Genomic DNA, 15660 nt, shown 5'->3' on the forward strand with positions numbered 1-15660 from the left:
ATTTTTAAAATCTCAGGGTTGGTGTTGAGCCAGCAACAGACCCTGGTTTTATGAGACGGACCAGATACTGGGAGAACCCAAGGCTTCGGTCACGGTTTGAACGGGTTCTTCCAGAGACCACCGCCCGAATCCTGAGCTGGGAAGGGGAAGTTTCCAGACTAGAGGTTGGCCTTTCCCCCCCCCCCCCCCCGCCCCGGTGCATTTCATGCATCACACACACTTCCTTACCGGGAGATGAGTGTTTTACCTGAATCAATCTCTCTCTCCAGGAGTTGAGGAGCCAGAAACAGAAGATTGTTTCCGAGAGGGAGCGACTCCAGGCAGAACTGGATCACTTAAGGAAGTGCCTTGTGTTGCCTGCAATGCACTGGCCTAGAGGTTACTTTAAGGGATATCCTAGGTGACGGTTTCCCTTGTGCTAGGCCGAACCTATAGTATAGAAATATTATCTATTTTATTACCTTGAATATTTAATATTTTTCACTGGGAGGTTTGAAGCTTAAAATTTAAAAAAAAGAAAAAAAAAGAAAAAAAAAGAGAATGTGCCATGCATGAAGCAAAGGACTCCAGGCCCCAGAAGAACGAACCCGCCTTGACTTCAATGCAACGGAATCACCTTTGTCATTCAGCGAGCAACCGACTAGGACGCCCATCGTTCTTTTTGTTTGGTCTTTTCTTTTCTTTATAAAGGTGGTTTTCTTCTTCCCCCACGCCATTATTTTCTAGTCTGAAAGTGAAGGCTCCCTTACCAACACTAAAACTGTATCATTGAGGGCCCCTAGGTGCGGAATAATGGATCAGGCCGACTGTGTTGGGTTTCTGGTGTGGCCACGCGGCTCCCCGCCTCCTCGAGCCCCCCCTTCCGCCCCGGCGCGGGGTCGGCCTCGCTCCTCCCCAGGACGGACACCGGCTTCGGCAGAAGGAAGGCAGGGTGCATTTTCCTGGCAAAGGGCTTATTTGTTTGTTACTTTTCTGCAAAATTTTCTCCGAAGCAACAGGTCCTAGGAGCCCACAAAGCACCAATACCGAAGCCTCACCCACAGGCTTTTCCCCGGAAAAGCTCTTATCTAAAGTGTATCACCCAACTGAAGGTACCTTTTTACTACTCCGTGGGGGAAAATGTACAGAGCTCTATGTATACATACGGTCACACCCACGAAATTGTTACTGCGGTGGGTTGTGTTTTCATACAAACGTAAATTTTGAGAGAAAAGTCAAAGGTGCTTCAGCCTTGTACTGTGTATATATATTAAAAAAAAAAAACAAAGTTTTGTATGTTTTTATTACTTTAATTATTGTTATAAAAAGCCTGCCATTTTTAAATATGTGGTTTGGGGGGATTTTTGTTTGTTTGTTTTCCTGTTTGGGGGTTCTGTTTGTTTTTTTGCTTTTGTTTTCCTGGGCAAAAAAACTTGCTTTTAGTGTTTGTACTGCTGCTGGTCAGGACATTATTGAAGTGTTTTTGACAATTAAAGAAGAAGAAAAGTCAAACAGCTTACCACTGGCGCCTATGCGATCACTTCGTTTTTGAGTTGCACCAGAAAGTGACGTAAAAAGCCATGTGTTGTTCCTTCTTACCTCCTCCTGTCCCCTCCCCCTGGCTCTGGGGCGCAGACAGAACCAGTTGCTACTGCGGAGGGGCTCGGCCCCCGGCGGGCAGAGGCCGCCCGGTGCGCCCGCAGCTCTGCCGAAAGAACCTGTCAGGAAGGGAGCGAGTTCTGTGATAGGGTTCTAAGGTGTCTTACAGCAGTCTGAGAACAGGTGCAGAGTAGAAACTTTAGAAGCTTTATTTAGATGCAAAGCTTTGTAAAAGCCGAAAAGTAGGTGAACCATGTCTGAGCTGAACTTCCCCTCCTTTCGAACTTACTGTCCCGAGCACAGGAGCGGCTAGAAACCGGGGAAGCCATCTCTCTCCGCGCAAAGCAGTGTTTCCTTCTCGGCCCCGTTCCAGCTTATCCAGGCGGGGTCTCCTCTTGCCCGAACGAACGGCCCAGACCCGAGGCCCAAGCAGTCGGGGGTGGGGGTGGAGGCGAGAACCTCGATGGCCGCCGTCCCTTTCACCCTGGGTCAGGGACAGGCTGGCCGACCTTCAGGAAGGCTACTCACTGCGCTCGGTGGCCGCGCCCTCGGCACCAGACCTTAGCTGTGCAGAACAGCTTGCTGGCAGATGGCATTGTGTTGCTTTATCTGTTCCCACACAGTTTGCTTTGTATGTCTGCCAAGAATCTTCCAGTTATTAGCAAACTCAGACAAAAAGTGCCGCCAGTATTATCAGCAGTCAACAAGCGCCTTCCTCTCCACAAAAACGACTCGAGAACGCAGGCCTGTGCTGCGGGCCTCCCCTCCCCTGCAAAGACACTGGGAGACCAACTCGTTCCACAGGTGGGGACAGGTGTTGAGAGGGGGCTCTGCTGCGAGCAGTCAGGGGACGAGGTGACCGCATTTCTCCCGAGTCGGCTGGCTCGTTCAGGTCTGAAAGACAAGCTCAAGGGCTCCACCTCAGCACCCCGCTCCCCCCCCCTCCCCCAGCCCCGAAAAAGGGCTGGACGCCCCTGCTAAGCAGCTTGGGGAGGGCTTGAGGAAACAGCCCCGCCCCGCCCCTCACCATCCGAGGGGAGCCCCCTGTTGGGGTGCTGTTACAGGTCGAGGGCCACGCCCATAGGGGGGCGGTCACCACCCAGGGGTGGAAGCCGAGGGTGCAGCTAGAAGGGCTCCGCTCCCTGCCGCTGGAGACTAACCGCCTCCCCTGCCTTCCAGCCTCGGTCCCTCCTCCTCCCCGCACTCCCACCTCTCAGTAGAAAGACAATCAGAATACAGACCAGTAAGGCAGCACGAAGAAACTAAGGAAGGGAAGAAAGCAGAGGGGCACCACGAGGACCTGGCTTTCCCGTCCGGTGGCTAGTTTTCGTTTTCAGAGGGTTTGGAAACAACAGCACCACCTCTCTTCAGTTTGGGCTTAAAAATGGACAAATGCGTGATCCTTGTCCGCTATTTCACGTTGAGTTTAAAAGACCGAGTTGAGAAGTACGCCAGATCTGCTCTAGAACTCATTACGTAACTCGGGTCAGTATTTTCGTGGAGACCCCTGTCTTTCACGACCTTGTGTCTTCCTGCCGCCCCTGCGAGACTTGGCTGCCGTCCGTCCTCAAGGGGACTGCACTCCGCTTGTGACGGTCCTCTTCCAAAGTGGGGTCCTGGGGTTCTGCATTTAATCCCATCGTTAGAAACGAACCGGGAGCTTTCCCCCTGAACTCGGCGCTTACGACCTGATCCTTTGAAAATGTTGTTTCCTCTAATTAGAGCCAAAGGGACATAATAAAATCATGACCTCCGTCCATGATCTCAGATAAGTGACCAAGATAGGACTTAACAAGATTTTTTTTTTCTACAGAGTATAGGCTAAACACTTCATTGGCATTCACATTCTAATAGATTACATCCTTAAGGAAATTCCAAGAATACTTAGAGGAGCCGGCACTCTCGGCAACGGAGGATCCTAGTACAAGAAGGTCTGTACGTGGAATGGGTTTTCCTCCAGTAGCTCGATAAGGCTGCCAAATCTCAAAAATCAGGCGCCCCCTTTCCCCTCTGAGCGGTCTTCAAAGTAGAAAATTCCAGGGATCCACCACAAGATGGAGATGGTCGGCACAAGCCAATTCTGTAACTCTTAGCTGTGTATTAGCCACTTAGCAGCGGAAATATCCCGCACCCCACGGAAACCAGTACCTGACTTCTCCCGTCTTACAGTAGCCAGTCCCAGCTTTTTGATCCAGCACTTAACTTAGACTCCTTCATTCTGCCTTGACCTGAGGAAAGCCACGCTGATTGGCTGTGTTACTTTGTATGCGCCCTGTGCTCACTTGCTAGAACAGTAAAACCAGTACATGGGAGGGAGGAGGGATGCCTCGGTCACTCTGGGGGCAGTTTAGATGCTGTGAAATTAAACCTGTTCTAAGTGTACTTGTTTGAATTAATTGTATTGTAATATTATTTGTTGAATGTAGTAATTAGGTATTTATGAATATATTGCTGTAATTTCTGACAACATCCAAAAAAATAAAATCTTCCTAAATCATGTCAAGAGGCAAATCTTTTGTATGTCCTAATAGGGCCAAAAAAAAAAAAAAAAAAACAAACCCAGCAGCCCAGCCATCTAGCTTTAGAGAAAAGTATTAAGGGGTGAGGTCTGAGCTCTACAGGACTCCTGGCTCTCCCCAGTACCGTGCGGTTTCATCCCAGAAGAGTCCCCAGATGAAAAGGCAAGTCCTGTCATCCGAAAGCAACCCTCTGAACTGTCCCCTTAAATGACAGAGAGCAGTCTTCTCCGTGTCTGGCCCTTCAGTGCTCAGGTAACAACCATTGGCTGTTTGTTGGAGGACAGCTGGGGAGCGATCTGGAACGGAGAAACAGTGCTTGAGTCACGTCAGGTGAGTTTGGGCTTTGAACGCTAAAGGGCAAACACCAGAAGCTGTTCTTTCTGCTCAGCTGATCACGCGTGTAAAAGCGATCACTCCGAAAAGCCCGAGGGAGAGCAGGCTCCTGACCGTGCTACTATCCAAAGCCAGCTGGGTACAGAACCTTCTATCCCTTGTATGCCTCCAAAGCATCATTTCTCCCCTCAAGGTAAGGTAATTTCTAGAGCGATTCTAAACCGCAATTGAAAGGTATTTCTCCTCGGAAAAGAAATGATCCTTCCTTGAGACACTGCCTCCAGCAAAGTCTCTCCTCTCCATCAAGGGCAGCAGCACAGGCCCTCCCAGAACAATGCCTTGAGCCTCGTCACGTGCCCCAGAGCACACAATCCATTTTTCCCACCCTTTCCTTTCTTTAAGTTCTTAGTTCATGAATCTCCTTGTGAAAAGTCTACTGGGTCACCACAAGTCAAGTCCCTGCAGAACCTTTACTCCTTCCTTTGTCCCATCTCCAGCTTACTTATGGCCGCCTTTCCCAGGCCCCGGACTTTCTTCATTCTGTTCTCCTGAGGCCTTCTCATACAGGCCATGTCTTGCAAATCTACGTTTGGGTTCATCTTTTCTTTTGTATAATCAATCCAAGGAATCCTAAATCATGCCAAGGCCACATGTCCTGCCACCTCCAGAATGGCTTCTGAGTCCAAAGATGACCTCTGGTGTGGTCTTGTACGTTTTTTTTAACTTTGAGAGCTTACGTGCATGCACGCACACACACATGGCAAGCGGCAGAGAGAATCCCGAGCAGGCCCCATGCTGTTAGCGTGGAGTGCCACGCGGGGCTCAGACCCACAAACCAGGAGATCATGTCCTGAGTCCGATGCTTAAGGTACTGAACCACCCAGGCGCCCCGCTGGCTTTCCTGATAAGCAGCCCTGCACCTTAACCGGAAGTACCCAAGAGAACAGCCTGAAGATTACCCCTGATCTCCGTTTGATCAGTCAGGCCATTTCAGCCATGGGACTTGCTTCCTTGGTAGTAATGCAGAAGAAAACCCCAGTTCAAGAATTGGGCGGATTCCGTCTTTATTGGGCTCAGATGGTGAACTGTGTCCTTCTCTGTGAGCAAACTCAAGGAGAGGCTAAGTTTAGCCCAAGAGATCAGCGTTGGTCAAGGAAGGAAAGTCCCAGGCCACATCGCCACTCCTACTGTATCACTCTTTAAAACACAGAACATCACCGAATGCTCACCCACACGACAACCACCCGGGAGGCCGGAGGCTCTGCTAGGAAAGATCGCATGTTTCGCCAAAGCTGCTTTCTTCCCCCCATAAAAGAACAGCTGGCTCCCAGAGACAGATGTGGAATTCAAGTGTCTCGATGACTGAGCACGAACCTGTTGCTTTCCACCAATGTCACGAACCCATTCCTTGTTTGGGTACACAGTTTCTCAGGCGTTTAAAAACGGTTCTGGAACACTCCAGAAATCAGAGTGCCCCTACCACGTCTTGGGCACGCACACATACCACCTGGCACGCCTCCGGCCGGCCTTTCTTTACAAATTCGGGTCTTTCTCTAGAAGTCTTGCGACTGGACGCTCTCCGAAGGTTGCAGGTTTGTACGGAGTTTGTACATGTGATTGAGCGCTTGTGTGAGGAAAGCCCCGCTGGTGTTGATTTCCATCAAGGTCAGGTTATCCAGCTAAACAAGGGAAAACCGACTGGGCTGGTTGAGGAGTGTTTGATTTGAGAAAATGTAAAATCTACCGAGAGGGGGCGTCCCTCCACCCCGCCCCCACCGCGCCCACCTTGGCATGGGCCTCCTGCTGCCGCACGAAGCTGTCCGCAGACACCCTTAGTTTGGCGATGCGAGTATCCCACACATCCTTGATCAGGGTCCGGATCTCATCCGCTTTCGGGATGTTGTCTGAAGCACTGAGGGAAGCAAATGTGAAAAAAATCACGTAAGGAAGCACTTGGTAGACTACAGACGGCAACATCTGGGGAGAAGCGGCCTCTGCTTTTTAAGCCGGCTCCACACCCAAATGGGGAGCTCAAACTCACCACCCGCACCACCCACTGAACCAGCCAGGTGCCCTTCCAGGTAGAAGCGGCTGTTTAAAAACTGCTGCTTGGGCTCAGGGAAACACGAGCCGTTATAAACACAAAATGCGTTTCCCTTTGTTTTCAGTTTGAAGAGGTAAACGTTTCTGGCAGGTAAGCTGGGTGCCAAGAAAATTCAGCCACGATCCATCCGCACAAAGTTACTTGTGCTCACGTCAGCTGCCTTGCGGCAGGCCGCAGCGCGAGACCTTCGGAGAATAAGCTGGAAGTCGGACATCCTCTGTCTCAGGGTAACGGAGTGTTCTGTGCCGTAGAATTTCCGCCTTGAATGAAGTTGCTTCACGGGTTGGCTCAAAGGTCATGACTTCTATGCTCACGCCTCCTCGTTTATCCAAGGGCTTACAACCCACCAGGGGAAGACAACAGCTCTGTGCCGGGCACTGGGCTCGCACCACAAAGCAGTTCTGGCCTCCCCAAAGCTCTGAAGGCTAGGGACGGTCCCAGTCCACAGAGAAAACAAGTACGCTTACAGAAACTGAAGAAGAAACTGCGCATTAGCATAAACCCGGCAAACCTATATCCAGTGAATTCTGGGTAAAAGTTTGGAGCCAGCAAGGGTCAGCGTGACAGCCGTCCCGTTGGGAGCTAGATTTTCAACTAACCTTTGAAGGAGAAGACAAAAGAGAAGACGAAAGCAGAGGCCAACACCATCCGCCACCAGGCATGCTGGGAAAGCTGAAAGTAGCTTGTGATTAGCAGTGGAGAATCAGTGGTATAGAATCTACACGGTGGATTGGATTGAAGACCCAAACATTTGGATCTGACGCTCTGAATAGCAGGTTAAGGAACAAAGGACCCCAGCTACTTTGTTAACTGAACTGCAGAACAAAGGTAAAATTAGGGCCCCTGGCCGAATGAGTTACAAAGAATTCTCAAACAAGAGTTTCGATAGGAACCGCATACATAAGACACTGAACTTCAGAAACTAAACATGTTGGGGCGCTGGGGTGGCTCAGTCGGTTGAGCATCCGACTCTTGATTTTGGCTCAGGTCACCATCTCATGCTGCGTGTGATCGAGCACGGCGCCTGCTTGGAATCCTCTCTCCCCCTCTCTCTGGCCCTCCCCTGCTCATGCTTGCTCAAAAAATAAAAGATAAACAAAAAAACAAAACAAAAACTAAAGATGAGCAGGCCCCTCACCTCGGCGTCCGTATTTTCCCTTCCAAGTCACCTTCTCTGCTGCCCCACGAGGCTCTCAGATCCGTCGCACACCCTCCCGGGGCCTCTGCAGCCCCAGAATAACAGCCCGGGCTCCCCTACCCTTCACACCTGCCCCAACAGCTCTGCTTCCCCAAACAGAACAGGTCCCTGCCTCCTACCTACAGCGTCCTCTCCTCTCATCAACTGTCCCTCGTTTTTCAAGCCAAGGATCCCTTCTCTGGCACCAGCAGGCGGCTGCATCCCGACATAAGGGGAACAGCACTCCTCAGGCTGCCGGTCAACAGGCTCACACGGCTCGCCCACTGACTGGGCGTGTGAGCAGGGGACAGGCAGAGAGGAGAGCGAGACAAAGAATGCCACACCCCAACGTGGGGCTCGAACTCACCAACTGTGAGATTATGACCTGAGCCAAAATCAAGACGTGGACGCTTAACTGACTGAGCCACCCAGGCGCCCCACGCTTTTGTTATTTATTTAATTTTTTGTTTTCAGAGAGCAAGCACGCAAGAGGGGGGGGGGAAGGGACGGTGGAGGAGGGGGAGAGAGAGAGAGAGAGAAACTTAGGCCCCATGCTCAGCACAGGGCCCAACAGGGCCCAACTGAGCCACCCAGGTTCCCCCCATTTTGCAGATCACATTCTAGTATCTCCCAAGTAAAACTCATCCACACTTGCCTGCCCCCCTCTACTGACGTCATTCGTTCATTCAACAAACGTGTGCACCAGGCACCGTACTAGTGCAAATTAGTCCCTACCCATTCCCACTAGCACTGGGGTGGGGGTGGCAGGGCACAGCCACACGAGTGACTACGAGACCACAGCTGACAAATGCCACGGGGCTACAGAGCTGCCGAGAGGACAGGCACACAGAACCTGTGAGAGAGCCCCCGTCGGGCTAAACCAAAGGAGGGAGCAGAGAATAGAGGGACCTACTGGACACAGGGAACACAGTACGGAAGCCCCGAGGACCCTGGTACGTGTACAGAAGTGAGAGGCCGACGTGGGAGTCAGAGGGAAGAAGGTGTAAGAGCCGTGAGAGAAGGCAGGAGGAGCCCAGGCTAGGCGGCGCTTTGCAAGCCGTAATCAGGACATCAGCCCAAACCCCAGACAGGCTCCAAGGAACAGGGGAGTCACAAGCCACTCGTCTTTAAAAGACCACTCTGGGGCACCTGGGGGGCTCATTCGGCGAAGCGTCCGACTCTTGATGTCGGCTCAGGTCACGATCTCCTAGCTGTGAGATCAAGCCCCATGTCAGGTTCCTTGCCCGGCGTGGAGCCTCCTTAAGATTCCGTCCCTGCCTCTGCCCCTCTTCCCAGCTCACTCACTCGCTCGCTCACTCGGGGGGAAAAAAAAAAGTTTTCCTCTTGAACAACAAAAAAGCAGCAGCCAACGGGGAGCCAGAACCGGACACAGGGAAACAAGAAGTGACTGCACTAGCGGGCTTTCGTTACAGCTAGGGTTCCGAGCGAGCGCGAGCCCTCTGGCCTTTCCTGCGGAGGCCGTGCGAGAACTCCCGCGCACAAAGACCGAGGGGTAAGGCTTCACTCATAGAGCCCAGCTACGGTTAAGAATAAAGGCTGGAGAGGACAATGGAGGCTCACACCTGGGTCCAATGCCAAGTGACAGAGAGCCGAGGGATTGCCTAGGAGAGGGAGGGGTGGGAAGAGGAAAGGGAAAAGGAGGGAGCCCAGGCAAGGGTGCGTGCACACACACGCCTCCCGGATTACTGATCTGAGGAACCGGGTGGCCAGGGACGCCGCTGACCCCAGAGGTGAACGTGCGACAGGATAGGAGGGACAGGCCAGGGGAGGAGAATCACGAGTTGTATCCCACAGGTGGGCTCTAAGAAGGGAAATGTACTTACTGATTTAACAGGAGTTTGGTAAGTTCCATGTAGTAAGGGCTAGGCATAGGGGTAAAAGTTTCTTCCTTTCGCTCGTGATCCCTAATCTTCTCCAACTTTTCTGAAATTTAGAAGAGTATACGTTTTACCATCACCACACCCAGTGTATTTTTTAAGCCTTCCAAATGAACCAAATGTCTCTATTACCTATTCGATTAACTAACAAAAACATGAAGAAGAAGAAAACACTTTTTGGAATAACACACCAGTCACCAGATGGTTCAGGGTCTATTTCCCCCAATATTTCTCTTATGGAAGGTGGTAAATTTCCTTCACCGTTGCTGCTTTGGCCCGCAGGGTCTATTACTGAAGAAAGGACGTCAGAGTTCTCAGGGAAAGAGCACAGCGTCCTGCCTTTGATGCACAAAGGGACCGGCTGCTGGAGAAACTTACTTAGGCGTCTTCCAGAGGAGCAAGACGGCCACTGCGGCCGGGGCGGGGGGCGGGGTGAGGACACTGGAGGGCTGAACGCTCGCAGCTGGAGCCACTCAGTGGAGCCCAGTCCCATCTCCCTGTCTCACTGGTCTGAGAAAGTCCTGAACCTGGACCGGCCACTGTTGCTAAAGGACACACACACACACACAACTATGCTGGGGGGTCTCGCTCTCAGTGGTGGCCCCCATTCTCCCCTGGTGCCATACTGCAGCCCAAAGTTCGAGCCTCACACTGGGTGTAAACATTCTCCCGACAGCAAACCATTTTTCCAAGAGTTAAACTTCCTTTCTTCGACCACTCAGGGGGGTGTGTATTCTACCCTTCCACCAACACAGCTCACCAAGACCCCCATGGCCTCTGCTCAGCCAAACCCAATGGTTCCATCTGTCCTCACATCTGACAAAGATCAAACCTCCTCAGGGCAGATTTATTATTTGATTTCTGGAACACCATGCTCTGAGTACTCTTGTCTCGCGGATTCTTCCAGGCCTTCCTGACCTCTCTCTCAACACTGGGATATAGAGCTCAGTCCCCTGACCCCTTCGCCACCCAAACCACATCCCATGTGGCTTCATCCTGCCTCATTTAAATACCATCTAAACACTCCTGATGACCTCCTCATTCATATCCCCACATCTCCCCTTCCCAAGCTCCCTGACCCAAGACTCCTGCTCACATGATTTCTACCTGGATATCCGATAGGCACCTCCAGTGTAACATGGTCAAACCCCGACTCCTGGTCCCCACCCCAGCCCTCACGCTCCTGCAGTGTCCCCCAGCTCAGGGAACAGCACCTCCGTATCCTTCTGTAGTTCAGGCCAGCAACCCTGGCAACCGTTTTTTTTTGGTTGTTGTTGTTTTTAAGTTTACTTATTTATTTTGAGAGAGAGAGGGAATCCAAGAGGCTCCATACTGGCAGCACAGAGACCGAGGCAGGGCTTGAACTCACGAACCGTGAGATCAAGACCTGAGCCGAAATCAAGAATCTGACGCTTACTTAACCAACGGAGTCACCCAGGCACCCCCTCCCTGGCATCCATTCTTAACCCTCCTCTCAGATCCCACAGCCCGTCCTTCAGCAAATCCTGTGGGTTCTTCCTTCAAAATACACCTAGGGGCACCTGGATGGCTCAGTCAGTTGAGCGTCCAGCTCTTGATTTGATTTCGGCTCAGATCATGTCACAGCTTGTGGCTTTGAGCCCTGAATAGGGCTCTGCGCTGAGAGCGTGGAGCCTGTTTGGGATTCTCTCGCCCCCTCCCTCTCTGCCCCTCCCCTGCTCACACGCTCTCTCTCAAAATAAACAAACTCAAATACGCCTAGACTCCAACCACGTCTGCCCACCTCCAGCAACTGGGCAAACTACTCTCAGCCTGGGTTACGCCTCACTGCCCTCGCCCCACGCACATCTTCTCCGTACAGCTGACTGGTTCTCCTCCAGTATCTAAGTCAGTATGAAACACCTCTGTTCAAACTCTGCAACGAATCGAAAAGACTGACATCACCCAACGTTGGCCGGGATGCGGAACAGTGGGAGCTCTCCTACACTTCTGGCGGGATAAGTGACAGCCCAACCACTCTGGAGGGCTGGCTGACAGTTTTTTTACAAAGTTAAGCACAGTCTGCCCTGTGACCTGGCAATCTGCCACTCTCGGTATTTACCCAAGAGAATTAGAAACATAGATCCACAAAAAGACTTGGACAGGAATGTTCATAAGAGCCTCATTAGCAATGGCCCAAAATGGGAGAGGCTCCAAACATCCGCCAACAGAACAATGGGTGACCGAACTGGAGTACTCTACCGTGAATGAAACACTGCTCGGCAACAGAAGAATGACGTAATGGCATGTGCAACAGCCTTAAATAAGAGAAGTCAACACCTACCAGGTGATTCCGTTTAAAGGACACCCAAGAGCAGGTAGGACTCCGCTATGGCCGCGGAATGAGAAGGCGGCCCGCTCCCGGGCCGAGCCTACTGACTACTGCTGTTTCACCAGTACTCACCCCAGTGTGGCCTCGGCCAGTGAAAAAGCTCGGGTTAACGCCCTCCACACCTTCTCTGGCCCTGACGAGCCTGAGACAAGACAGCCTCTGCCCCCGTCACCTTGGGTCTGGATGGACCCAAACTGCCGGAACAGGAGGTAGCACTAACAGAGCCAGACCTGGCAGCGTTCCCTGCTTTGGCAAGAGCCCCTCAGCAGAAGGAGCTGGGGGTTACCCTTTGTGGCAGACCCACCAGGGCCGCCAGCCCCCACCTTTAGGACCGGAAGGAGAAGATGCCCACAGTCTTTCCGGAAGTGTACTTGACAGTGGCTGGCTCGGAGGGTCCTTGCTTCTAGGAGGGAGGTGCCCCCGAGTGATTCCCAATTGGCAGGGGATGATCAAAGTCACTCAGAGGCCGTTCACATTCCGTATGGACCCCCCATTCCAAATAAAATGAATGTTCTTTGCTAGAATGAGCCGCTTTTTTCTCAGGTAGGAAAAAAGACCGCAAAGGCTCAGGATGAAGCCTGTCTGCATTGTTGTGCCTCATTTTCTTTTTTACTGAGGCATAATTAACGCACCATACAACTCACCCATTTAAAATGTACAATTCGATGGGGCGCCTGGGTGGCGCAGTCGGTTAAGCGTCCGACTTCAGCCAGGTCACGATCTCGCGGTCCGTGAGTTCGAGCCCCGCGTCAGGCTCCGGGCTGATGGCTCGGAGCCTGGAGCCTGTTTCCGATTCTGTGTCTCCCTCTCTCTCTGCCCCTCCCCCGTTCATGCTCTGTCTCTCTCTGTCCCAAAAATAAATAAACGTTGAAAAAAAAAAAAAAATTTTAAAATGTACAATTCGACAGTTTTTAGTATATTCAGAGTTGGGTGTGATCTTTGGGTCTTTTTTTCGCTAGCATCACGTGTTCAAGGTTCATTCAGCTGTAGCATAACAGGTACTTCCTTCCTTTATATGGCCAAATAATATTCCCTTGTTTGAGATGATGCATCATTTGCATGCATGCCCTACCATGTAAGATGACTCTGAGCCACATGCTAGCCTATAGAAGTATTTTCTAAGTAAACCGTATCCCTGACGTGGGGCTGAAACTCACGACCCCAAGATCAAGCATTGCATACGGAACCAGCCAGGGGCCCCAACAGAGTTATTTTTTAAAAGTCCCAAGAAATGCCCCTTCAACGTCGTACGATAGTTTTATTTTTTTTATTTTTTTTTATTTTTTTTTTCAACATTTATTTATTTTTGGGACAGAGAGAGACAGAGCATGAATGGGGGAGGGGCAGAGAGAGAGGGAGACACAGAATCGGAAGCAGGCTCCAGGCTCTGAGCCATCAGCCCAGAGCCCGACGCGGGGCTCGAACTCACAGACCGCGAGATCGTGACCTGGCTGAAGTCCGACGCTTAACCGACTGCGCCACCCAGGCGCCCCATTTTTTTTTTTTTTTTCCCGTACGATAGTTTTAAATGTAAAGCAAGTTGAGGGGCACCTGGGTGGCTCAGTCGGTTAAGCGGCCGACCTCGGCTCGGGTCACGTTCACACGGTTCGTGAGTTCAAGCCCCGCGTCGGGTCTGTGCTGACAGCTCAGAGTGCGGAGCCTGCTTCAGATTTTGTGCTTCCCTCTCTCTGCCCCTCCCCTGCTCATGCCCTGTCTCTCACTCTCTCTCAAAAATAAATTAAAAAAAAATAAATTAAAGTTGAAATATCTGGGGCGCCTGGGTGGCTCAGTCCGTTAAGCGTCCAACTTCACCCGGGGTTACGATCTCGCGGTCCGTGAGTTCGAGCCCCACGTCGGCTCTGGGCTGATGGCTCAGAGCCTGGAGCCTGCTTCCGATTCTGTGTCTCCCTCTCTCTCTGCCCCTCCCCCGTTCATGCTCTGTCTCTCTCTGTCTCAAAAATAAATAAACGTTAAAAAAAAAAATTAAAAAAAAAAAGTTGAAATATCTTACAGTCAAAACCTAAGCGAAAATTGGTATACATGCCTCAAACCAGCGTGACATTGGTAATAGCCATGCACGAACTCTGCCAGGTGAGTCTCCAACCACTCATTAACTTCAGCTGATCAGCGGCTGGTGGCCTGCGTGGAAGGGGCCCCCTGCTTCCACCCGAAGGGCGCGGGTCACCCCAGCTCTGCTCCACCCACATGCTTACCCACATCCATCCACTCAGGAGGAATCAGCCGACACTTCTGTCTTTGTTTCAGGTTAATCGCCAACCACAGAGGCACCTCCACCGGTAGGCCGGGGTTGAAAGGCCCCAGGTCCCCCTACCAAAAGAAAATCATGCCCCCAGTAAGACAAAACAGGGCAACGAGCATCACCGGACCCCACTGCTGTCCAACAAGAGAAAGGGCGCCGCACAAGCCGAAACCCAAAGAAATCTAAAAGCCCAGCTGCGAACACAGACCCAGGGACGCCGCTCCAAGCGAGGGAGCAGAACTGTGCTCACCTGCGCACACCTGGCCAGCCCACCGGGGCCGGTTTCGGGGAGGACTGGGAACAGCTGAGGGGCCGGGCCCAGCCCGCGGACTTGGTCTCTCCGGGCCCAGACTCACAACGTCGCCCCATCTGTTCGTCCCCTCGTCTCCTCGGCCTCCCTCGCCCTCCGTTCCCCCCTCTCGTATTCCGACCCCCCTCCCCGCCTTACTCCCCCCGGCCACTCAGGGTTCCCCCACGACCACTCGGCGTCCCCCCACCCTGCACTCCCCCCTCCCAGCGACCACTCGGCGTCCCCCCACTCCGTACTCCCCCCCGCCACTCGGCGTCCCCCCCACCCTGTACTCCCCCCTCCCAGCGACCACTCGGCGTCCCCCCACTCCGTACTCCCCCCGCCCCCGCCACTCGGCGTCCCCTATCCCGTACTCCCCCCGCCCCCGCCACTCGGCGTCCCCCCACCCCGTACTCCCCCCGCCCCCCCCACTCGGCGTCCCCTATCCCGTACTCCCCCGGCCACTCGGGGTCCGCATCCGTACTCCCCCCCCCCCCCGCACTCCTCCCCACCACTCGGCGAACTGAAGGCCAGGCGTCCGCAGAAGCTCCGACACTAGGGCCTTTCTCAGGAGCTGGGGTCTGAGACAAATGCCCGGCCCAGCCCTTACCCCGATGAGGTAGATCTTGTCCAGGCTGAAGTTTGGGATAATGGTAACCAGCTCCTTCTCAGCCAAAAACTCCACTTCAGCCGCGTCCATGCTGGCGCCTCCCGCAGCCCTTCAAGGTCCAGGGAAGCGCGGAAGCCTCAGCTTTCCCGCCACCGCGCGGGGCCCGGCCCCCGGCCGGAACGAGCATCGGCAACCAATAGCAAAGCGGCGCTCTCCCCTGAGCGGCGGGAGGCGGGGACCGCGGCCGCTTCGAGCCTACGGATTGGCGAGGGTCAACGAGGCTGAGAGCAGGCCACGCCCCCCGGCTGCGGGTCGCGTCCCCAAGCCGCGGGCCCCAGCCCCGCCCCTCAAGCGTCGCCGTCCCGCCCCTCTCACGCCCCAACCCCGCCCCTCCCGCGGCCCGGCCCCGCCCCTCTGATGGCGTGACCATGCTCCTCTCACGGCCCGACCCCGCCCCCCCGATCGACCCCGGCCCCGCCCCTCTGACGGCCCGGCCCACCCCCTCCCGCGGGGCGGCCCCGTACCTTTCGAGGCCAGGCCCC

The 15660-nt window shown here is 53.3% G+C and overlaps 2 protein-coding genes across 6 annotated transcripts in view; one reads left to right on the forward strand and one right to left on the reverse strand.

Moving 5' to 3' along the window:
- GSE1 (Gse1 coiled-coil protein) overlaps positions 1-1267 on the forward strand; it is a 100620-nt gene extending 99353 nt beyond the window's left edge. For all 5 annotated transcript variants that reach the window (XM_047078873.1, XM_047078870.1, XM_047078871.1 and 2 more), the window contains one exon: positions 270-1267. In XM_047078873.1, the coding sequence (XP_046934829.1) occupies positions 270-404 (135 nt within the window). In that variant the 3' untranslated portion in view covers positions 405-1267. The remainder of the gene's footprint in view (positions 1-269) is intronic.
- Positions 1268-5254: 3987 nt separating this feature from the next.
- On the reverse strand, positions 5255-15231 carry GINS2 (GINS complex subunit 2). Its single transcript, XM_047079273.1, has 5 exons — positions 15119-15231; positions 14173-14287; positions 9556-9655; positions 6216-6342; positions 5255-6109 (listed from the first exon to the last, which is right to left on the reverse strand). Exons 1-5 carry the CDS (start codon positions 15206-15208, stop codon positions 5984-5986), a joined length of 558 nt encoding a protein of 185 aa, XP_046935229.1. The 5' UTR covers positions 15209-15231; the 3' UTR covers positions 5255-5983.
- Between the last annotated feature and the right edge of the window lie 429 nt (positions 15232-15660).

The sequence above is a fragment of the Lynx rufus genome, unplaced genomic scaffold (genome assembly GCF_022079265.1).
Source record: "Lynx rufus isolate CCGP_SWC_20201006 ecotype Redwood Valley unplaced genomic scaffold, mLynRuf1.p SCAF_16, whole genome shotgun sequence".
NCBI lineage: Eukaryota > Metazoa > Chordata > Mammalia > Carnivora > Felidae > Lynx > Lynx rufus.

What these genes read in the sequence shown, in the direction of transcription:
- GINS2 (XM_047079273.1), bottom strand. Translation starts at nt 15,208, where the DNA reads ATGGACGCGGCTGAAGTGGAGTTTTTGGCTGAGAAGGAGCTGGTTACC. An exon ending in ACAAGATCTACCTCATCGGG is followed by an intron (nt 14,288 to 15,118) that starts GTAAGGGCTGGG and finishes TTCTTTTGGTAG; the next exon opens with GGGGACCTGGGGCCTTTCAA. An exon ending in TCCTGAGTGGATGGATGTGG is followed by an intron (nt 9,656 to 14,172) that starts GTAAGCATGTGG and finishes TCTAAATTTCAG; the next exon opens with AAAAGTTGGAGAAGATTAGG.